At 37.0% G+C, this 9,801-nt stretch overlaps 2 protein-coding genes across 2 annotated transcripts; both read right to left on the bottom strand.

The window, feature by feature from the left end:
* Positions 1-283: 283 nt before the first annotated feature.
* On the bottom strand, positions 284-1,233 carry LOC109679429 (olfactory receptor OR51C1-like). The gene is given in 2 exon segments (XM_020154639.1): positions 284-1,122; positions 1,125-1,233. Coding segments are annotated over 2 exon segments (948 nt in total).
* A 5,189-nt stretch (positions 1,234-6,422) lies between these two features.
* On the bottom strand, positions 6,423-7,367 carry LOC109679428 (olfactory receptor OR51C1-like). The gene has a single exon (XM_020154638.2). It carries the CDS (start codon positions 7,365-7,367, stop codon positions 6,423-6,425), a length of 945 nt encoding a protein of 314 aa, XP_020010227.2.
* Between the last annotated feature and the right edge of the window lie 2,434 nt (positions 7,368-9,801).

Genomic DNA, 9,801 nt, shown 5'->3' with positions numbered 1-9,801 from the left:
AAAAAAATTCTGCATTGGAAAATCAATCTCAGTTACTGGAAATCTTTAATACACAAAGAAGGCAAGCTCTTACTCTCATTGTGAATATTTTAGGAAAACAGTAATACCTTTGAAAAATCTGCAGTTTATATTAGTCTTTCTTAGTTCAGTCTTATTACTTAAACCTAAAGTTACTATTTTGGAAACTTTCAAGATAAGCATCAGTCTAAGCATTTTAACCTCTCTGAAGGGCATATTACTCATCCACACAATGAGAAACACTATAAGAAAAGGAAAGGGACATCTAGTTCTTTATTGTCCTGGAACAGAAAACTTTCAGCACAGCTCTCCGTATCTGCTTGGTCTTCACACTATAGATGATGGGATTCATGATAGGCGGGATCAGCAGATAGGCACTGGCAATCAGAGTATGTACATATGGTGGGACTCGCTTCCCAAATCTGTGCACAAATGACAAACTGATCAATGGAATATAGAATATAGCCACAGCCCCAATATGGGAGATACATGTGCTAAAAGCTGTCTTCCTCTCTTCTGTAGAAGCAATACTGAGGACAGTCCTAATGATCAAAACATATGACAGGATGATGAAGACTGAGTCCACTCCAGCAGTGGTGATCAGGGCAGTCAGCCCAACTGCACTGTTGATCCTGGTGTCTGTGCATGAAAGCTTCATCACATCAGGGTGGAAACAGTAGGAGAGGTGGAGCACATGACTGCCACAGTAGGACAATCTTTTAAGAAGCACCACCAGAGGAATCTGTATTAGTGCCCCCCTGGTAATGATGGTGACTCCAATCTGTGCTATTTTAAGGTCAGTTAAAACAGAAGAATATCTAAGAGGATTAGAGATGGCCACATAACGATCAAAAGCCATAGCCAGCAGAACTGAAGATTCCATGACAGTAAAAAGTTGAATAAAGAACATCTGTGACAAGCAGGCATTGAAGCTGATTGCCCTGGCGTTGAACCAGAATATACCCAACATGGTGGCCAGAGTGGATACGGACAGCCCAAGGTCAGTGGTGGACAGCATGGAGAGAAAATAATACATGGGTTCATGGAGGCTGGGCTGAGTGATAATGACAGAGAGAATCAGACTGTTCCCTGAGAGGGCAGTTGATAGAGAAAGCAGAAGGGAATGGAAATCCAGGTGTGGAATGCTTCCAATCCAGGAACACCAGTTAACAGGAAAATGATGGAAGACGATGTGATATTCTGGGAAGTTGACATTGAACTCAGACTGCAAAATCTTTAGTTGAGTGACCTGAAATGGTAAACTGTAACAATTTATTGTATATTAAACCCAAAATTAGTTACTTCACCAGAAAAACATTTCTTAAAGACAATTCTTATTTTACATCAAGAGCTCATGAAAATTGATGTAAAGAAAACAAACAATGGCAACCACAAGAAATAAGGAACCAGAAGTCAGAAAAAGAACAATTACATGAGGATGTAAAATTTATACAAAAAAAGCAAAGGTTTCATCTCATTTAAGTTCACATGCTTATAAGACTGAGATTTTACTTCATTCCTTCCTTATTGAAGTGCTTTGTAGTCCATTAGTATTGGTTGAATTGTACAGAAAATGCTTTATAAAGTTTTAGATGACTAGCAAACAGTATATGAAGTGATTCTAAGGTTATCTATTTGAAATATCAAAAACTGAACTGAGCAATTCTCACTCCATATAGCTATTATGAGCAATTAAGATAATTATAAACAGAATGATTTGAGTACAGAGGTTCTCCAATAAGTATCATGGACAGTTCTGTATTATGAATTTTTATCCTGCCATAATCTAGAATAAGAATATAGAGTCACACCAGACACCTGCCCTCAAGGATAGTTAGGAAAATATCGGAAAGTTTATAAATCAAATATGTAAACAAATAAAAACCCGTGTGATATGTAAAATGATGGTATTATGTTTAAAATACAGTGGTACTATGCAGGAGAATGTTTTGGGAGTGGCATCAAAATATTTATATAGAAGCTGATAGGTAAAAAATCCTCGAGAAGAAAATTCTAATCATATCCAAAGACAACAGAGCTTCAGATAATTTTAAAATGCCACCATAGCATAAAACATAAAATGCTAAAAGATAGTAAGTATTTAATAGATAACAGGGATCAAGTAGAGAATTATCTTGCCACCAAAAAAAAGGCAAAGAGGGTCTAGGGTTGTAGCTCAGTGGTAGGGTACTTGCCTAGTATGTGTGAGGCTCTGAGTTCCATCCTAGCACTGAGGGGAAGGGGGAGAAATTTGTGCCATTAGCACAGCCTATGTAAACACGCTGATTTCTTCTTCACCTTACACTAAAAAAACAACTAAATTCTCAACCCTGGTTCCTTCCTTCACCAACACTCATAACGTGACTTGCCTGTCCTCATTTTCCTCTTCAATTATTTATACATATAGTTGTATTTTCTTTTTTTACTTAAACGTACTCTGTTGCATTAGTTAAGTCTGGTGGCATTAACAATTACTAAAACTTTAGTAGCTTGAAACAAAGCACATTTCTTATCTCACAATTCTCTAAGTCAGATATATAAACACAGCAAAATTAGATCTTCCATTAAGGATCTCACCAAAGGAGAGGCTGAAGTTTCAGCCAGGACTATGTCCTCATCTGGAACTAAGAGTTCTTTTCCATGGGTTTCCTGATGCAGTATTCTATCCTATTATAAAAGAATGAACCATAGTGTGCTCCCTCATTTATTGATAATAATTCTTCTCATGTGACAATAATATTCCTTTTCCACTATAAGAGAGTACCACAGGTCTTGTGCTGAGTTTCCTTAAGATATTTCTCTTTTGTGAGTACAAACTCATTATTGTGACTATAGTATCAGGCAAATGCAGGTTCAAATACTATCTCTGCCACCAAGCAGAACACATTCTCCAAATGAGCACTTTACATCAGATTCCACTTCTGTGAAATTGATAGCTCACCAAGGTTGTTAACAGAATTTAGATCTTTGTGGTATAGGCTTGAGATCTCCAATTTCTTGCCAACTGGGAGTTGGGTGTATTTTTACCTTCTATAGACTGGCCTCAGTCTTAATCCTGAAGTCCTCACACGATGTGATATGCAATGTATCAGTTACTGAAGTGATATTCCGTCATGTTACAGAATCTTCTCACACCATTGGAACTGGTATAATACAGAGCAAATTCACCACAGTGGGTAGGAATCTTTAGGGACCTCTAATAATTTAGCCTACAATCAGTATAAAGGCATCCACTTTTAAACCTTTATGCATATGACTTCTACAATGTCCTTTGACTATCTTTATCCTCCAGATCCATCATCACTATTGTATAAAACACTGTCATCAGTTTTTGCAGGAAGTATAGCACTAGTTATACGAGTTGATTTCCCTCCCCTGTGTTTCAAGGGTTTCCAAACTTTCTCTATGTTGATGCCAGTGGGACCTATGGGAAATGTATCTTCATTATACTCCTGACAATGATTCTTTGACTTAGTATAAAGATAAACTTTTTATCTCTTTATCCCAGCAATCAAGGATCTTCCCAGTCTGACTAATATCAACTTTTACAGTGACCTATCCAATTCCCTACCCTCAGAAACTTTCTGATATACTCAATCTGGATTTGTCATTACCTCACCAAACTAACAAATATAGCAAGTTCTTCATGCTAATGTGCTTTCCTTATTCAAGTAGCTCCCTTTTTTGATCAAGACTAATTTCTTTAGACTCATTACTTGATCCACTGAATGATTTATAAATTCAACATGCATTTATCTGTTTTAGGAAGCATTCATAGCATCACCTAAACTAAGTCAAAGCAAAAGAAATTATTTATTCCTCTGGAGTTATATTCTTTTATATTTATGCATCTAGAATTCTAGTGGCTCTACTGTGTAATCATGAGTTATTTTGAAAATATGCTTCTTTAACTAAATTAAGACACTAGAAGTTGGGGCATTGCTTATTCATAATCGTATTCCTGATGATTCACATATTAACCTCAGCAGACAGAGTAAACACTATATACTCATTGATATTAATTCAATCCAAGAGATATAAATTGATCAAGGATTCTAGAACTATCTCCAAACCTCACCACAGTGAAATGTTGCCTATTTAAACCATGCTTCATTGCCTGAAATTGTATACATAACTACAGGACTACAGGAAGAATCTCACTGAGGTCTCTCTCATTCCCGCAAACTGAGCTCTCTCTCTCTCTCTCTCTCTCTCTCTCTCTCTCTCTCTCACACACACACAGAGAGAGAGAGAGAGAGAGAGAGAGAGAGAGAGTCACTGTGGTTTTCTGATGGAGGATTCTGTCCTATTATACAATAATCGATCTTAGTGTGCACCCTCATTTATTAATAATACTTCTTCTTGTGTGACGGTGGTATTCCACTCCCACTATAAGACCATACTTCAGGTCCTATTCTGAGTTTCCTTAGCTATCTCTCTTTTGTGATTACAGACTTATCATTGTGACTATAGTATAAAGCAAATGCAGGTTCAAATACTATCTCTGCCACCAAGCAGAACACATTCTCCAAATGAGCACTTTATATCAGATTCCACTTCTGTTAAATTGGTAGCTCAACAATGGAACATAAGAATTAAAAGTAACAGCATTTGTAAAGTATCTAATGTCCTGTCTAGTGCACAGAACCTGAGAGGAATTTGATGACAGTAAATAAGGGTGAAGATAATGGTAACAATGAATGGTGGCAAGTGGCAGCTGATCTTAAGTGGCAACTTTGAAATGTGAAAAAACTAACCAGAAAACTCAAGTTGTAAGAGCATGTTAAAATTCTCCAGGCAAACAGACAAATAGTCCAGACACACTGAGCCCTTGGTTAGACTAGAATGCCCTCAAAAGATACAGATTTCAGGAAAGAGCTTTCTGCAATTTTCCTTAGGTGTTCATAAGAGTCTTTGGCAATTAAGAAAATCTTCCTCAGTTTTACATGGAGAACTATTCATAAAGCCTGATGGTTCCCTAAAATGCAGCAATTTTACTTACAATGGATAGATGTGCTCTTTCCTGCCTTGCTTTCCAGGAAGGGGTTTTTGGAACTAGGAAGGTATTCAACTCGGGAATAGGTAGCACATATCAGAGCCTATGTCTTAGAATCCTGGAATCTCTTAATCAGGAGGCTTCTGATAGAGATCTTCGTGGCTCCACCCCAGAGTATGAACCTCCCAAGAGCCCATTGTAGTTCACAGCTTCATTTCTCTCTACTTCATTATATCTACCTTTATAGTTTCCATCAAGTGACTAATAAATGTTATAATTCTTTCTTCCATTTCCTAAAAAAATTTCATTAAATTTAAACTTATTTTAAAAATCCCCAAATATAAATATCTGATATATCACTGAGCTTACCACTCATCTACATATTACTCTATTATCCAGCTGATAAATTTATCAGCTCTAAGAAACCAACATTATTTAAAGTCTTTAGTTTTTTTAGGAAATTTTTCACCCAAAACAAAATTGTCTGTTTTCATTCTTTCAAAAAGCACATTAATTTCAGGCTTCTGCCCTGATAATATATAGAATATAGCAGAGTTTCTTTCTTCCAAGGTTCTCACCACAGTGAGGAAACAGATGTAAAACACAGTAATTACAACAAGCACATTTATTTTTATTACTTAATATTTTAAGTACATCTGATTCTTGAGTGCAGTATAATTCAGGACATGATTACAATACATACTGGATCAAGATAGTTAGCATTTACATCGCTAACATTTTTAAATATTTTAGCTAATATATATAATTACACAGATGTATATGATATAGAGACATTTCAATATTTTTATAAAGTATATAATAATCAAATCAAGGTAATTTTTCCATTTATAGACACAGACTTAGAAGACAAATCACTAGATCATATATAATTAAAATACTAAGGCATTTACAAAAAAGATCCCAAAGTCTCTTCAGAAACCAGGAATCTTTTCATTCATGTTTCTTCTTATTATTATGTTTAATAATAATAATTATGAATAATCTACTTTGGTAATAATAATCATTACCAATAGTAATAATTACTGAAATTTAGACTTATCCTACTAATTTATACTATATGAGACATACCCTGGATAGCTAAATAACATAGAGAGGATGAAACAGTCTGGACCCAAATTTTGACTTCATTTGTCCATGCTTACAGACATATTTTAACCATATCACAATCACGACCCAGATGCAGTATTTATGCAGATCAGAAATGCATGACTTGAAGTGCCAGCATCAAATAATCTACAATCCAGAGTTGTGTAAAGAGTAAACTACTGGATAATCAGAATAAAAGGAAAGCATAAAGGTTTTTTCAAAGCATTGTGATAACTCACACTACTAAATATTCAAACATGGATCAGAGAAGACTTTCTAAAGAAGGTACATTAAAACTTTCCTAAAATAGCTTAGAAAGGAACACCTTGTGCACAGCCTTCCGAATTTGCTTAGTCTTCACACTGTAGATTATAGGATTCATTACAGGAGGAATGAGCAGATAAACGTTGGCAATGAGAGTGTGCACAAAGGGAGGGGCATGCTTCCCAAATCTGTGCACCAGTGACAAGCTGATCATGGGGATATAGAAGATGGCAACTGCACTAAGGTGAGAGATACAGGTACCAAAAGCCTTTTTCCGCTCCTCCTTGGATGCAATGCAGAGCACAGAGTGAATAATCAGAACATAAGAAAGGAGAATCAAGACAGAGTCCAAGCCAGCAGTAGATATGACAATAGCCAAGCCAAATGCACTGTTGATCTTGGTATCTGTGCATGAAAGCTTCATCACATCAGGGTGGAAGCAGTAGGAATGGTGCAGCACATGACTGTGGCAAAATGACAGGCGTTTAAAGAGCAGGAGTAAAGGCACTAGAGCTGTGGTCCCCCTGATGACAATTGCAAAGCCTACTTTGATGATCCGTGAATTGGTTAGGATCAGGGCATATCTCAGTGGGTTACAGATGGCAAGGAAGCGGTCAAAGGCCATCACCAGGAGGACTGAGGACTCCATGAATGTAAAGCCATGGATAAAGAACATTTGGCCGATGCAGGCATCAAAGTTGATTGCTCTAAAGTTGAACCAGAAAATATCCAGCATGGTGACCAGTGTGGAAAGGCATAGACCTAAGTCTGTAAAAGAAAGCATGGAGAGGAAATAGTACATGGGTTCATGGAGGCTTGACTCATTGATGATGACAAACAGGATCATGCTATTCCCAGAGATGGCAATGGCATAGAGACAACAGAATGGCATGGAGATCCAGGCGTGGGAGGTTTCAAGACCAGGGATGCCGGTGAGGAAGAACATTTCAGGATAGAAAACGCTCTGGTTGAAAGATGGCATGATGATTGAAGGAAGCAGATACCTTTAGGGAAAAGGACAATATTCTATGCAAATAGGGGATGAACATTTTCACTTTCCTATTTATACCATACAATTTAGGATGATTAATGCAGCACATCATTGTTCTGATCTTCAGGGGAAATGCATAGCCATTTACTGTTACCTTAGATTTCAAATTGATCTCAAGTAAACTAGAGGAAGAAACAGAACACTGAATTATGTGAGGAAACATAGACTTTCAAAAGAGTCCTATTATCTTATATTTATGTGTACAAACATGAAAGAGGAGATTAATTTAGATGATGGAAAGTACTTTCCAGTTCTATGATCATAGACACTGGCAGACGGGATTACAAAAGATAATTTGCCCAGCTTCTTTTCACTTCTTGGTTCCTGAGGCAAGAATCCAGTGGGTCATTAAGATGTATAAGTTCTAATGTACCAAATGAAAGTGGGAGAATAAGTAATATTAAAGAATTTTTAGTAAAGTGCCTGTGACTGAATAAATACACAATAGCTTTTTATGAAAATTTAAACACAAGAAAAGAACCAATTAAATCTATTCTAATAGACCACACTGGGTAATAGAGAGAAAAAGATTGTTTACATAGATAATAGTTGAGAACTTGATTATGTTTAAGGAAAATTTCTTATGTTTAAGAATGATGGTTTAAAAGTGTCCTTAACAATAACATAGGAACTCCTTGGACGCTCATAGATAATCATTAGAGAAGAGTTATCTGAGCAAGCATCCTGACTTTTCATTTTTACTTGTAACTGCAGGTGTTTGCTTCTCTGTTTGTAGACAAGTGTGCACTCACCCAAATCATTAAATCTGCAGAATTGAATGAATTCCTCTGTGTGCATTCTTAAGTTTCCTGATACCATATTTTAATGTACAGAAAAAAATGCTTGGCTTTAATATACATTTATTTTCCTTTCACATTCATTAATGCATATGTTTACTTAACAAATACATACATACTTTCAAAGTGCCAGTATATGCAATGAACATGTCCTAGAATTGGATCTGTTACTATAAGAAAGAAAACAATGTCTGAAAAAGAAAACACTGGATTGGCAGTAATTTAGAATTAGTTAGAATAATTGGCTAAAAGAAGAACATCAAGGGGCATTTCTAGATATTTGAGGAGATAAAGCTTCTTTTGAGTACTAATTTAATCACCTCTGCATCATTGTAACAAAATACCTGATGTAATCAACTTATGAAGAAGGACTTATTTTGGCTCACAGTTTTGGAGGCTTCATTGCATGATCAAGTAGCTCTGTGGCAGCACATCATAGCAGAAGCATGTGGTGAGGAAAATGCTCACTTCATAGACAGGAAGCAAAGAGAAAAAGAGGAAGAGACCATCATCCCATAGTCTCCTTTGAGGGCATGCTCCTAACTACCTAAAACCTCCCACTGGGCCCTGGCTCTTGAAGTTTTCACTACCTCCCACCTACACCAAGCTACACATGAGTCTTTGGGAACATTTGAGTTTTAAACTATATCATTCTACTCTGGCCCCTAAAGTTTCATGCCCAATTTACAATGCAAATGCACCACCCAGAGTCCCCAAAGTTTTTACTCTTTAGCATTGCTCAAAAGTCCAAGTCCAAAGTCTCCTCTGAGACACAAGGGAAATTCAGCTATAAGCCCCTGTAAAATTGAAAATAAGTTATGGCTTCTAAGATACAATGATATTAGGTAAACATTCACATTCCAAAAGGGAGAAATTACAGGAATAGAAAGGAGGAATTGAACCAAAGCAAGATTGAAACCCAGCAGGGCAAACATTAAACCTTATAGCTCCATCCAGCATCCAGGACACATTTTTGCATGATGCATATTCCCAAGGACTTGGGCAGACCTGCCCCTGTGGTTTTGCTACTTATAGTCCACATGGCCGCTCTCTTGGGCCAGGTTTGCATGCTACCTGAAGCTTCTTTTGGAAAGCATTCCAAATACTGGGCATCTTGTCCTTCCCGCCTGTTTTGTGGCTTTAACATCACTGTCACAGCTCTCACATCCACCAAGTAAACAGCTACTTGCAGGGACTCCAAGCCTGCTACACACTGTCTGGCCTCCTAGGCTTTCCTCTGAAATCTCCACGAAAGCCTCCATGACCCTGTAACTCTTGTTCTCTGTGTGCCAGCAAAACCAGTATCACATGGATGATGCCAATGTCAACAGCCATCATAAACTGTACCAAGGCCCAAATAAAACACATAACACTTCTGAACCTGTGATGGGTAGAGGTATCTTTCCTATAGTCCCTGTGCAAAGTGTTTGGCTCCTTTTTAATGGCACTAATCTCTTTAGAAACTGCACCTCCTTGCCTATACCTTTAAACATACTCCTTTTCTAGCCAAGCTGAAAGTTTTACAAATTTGTCTGCTCTGTTTTTGGTGGTTTTTTTTTCTTTTTTCT

The sequence above is a fragment of the Castor canadensis genome, chromosome 1 (assembly GCF_047511655.1).
Source record: "Castor canadensis chromosome 1, mCasCan1.hap1v2, whole genome shotgun sequence".
NCBI lineage: Eukaryota > Metazoa > Chordata > Mammalia > Rodentia > Castoridae > Castor > Castor canadensis.
The sequence above is the reverse complement of the archived record's forward strand: the minus strand, read 5'-3'. Positions and strand labels throughout refer to the sequence as shown.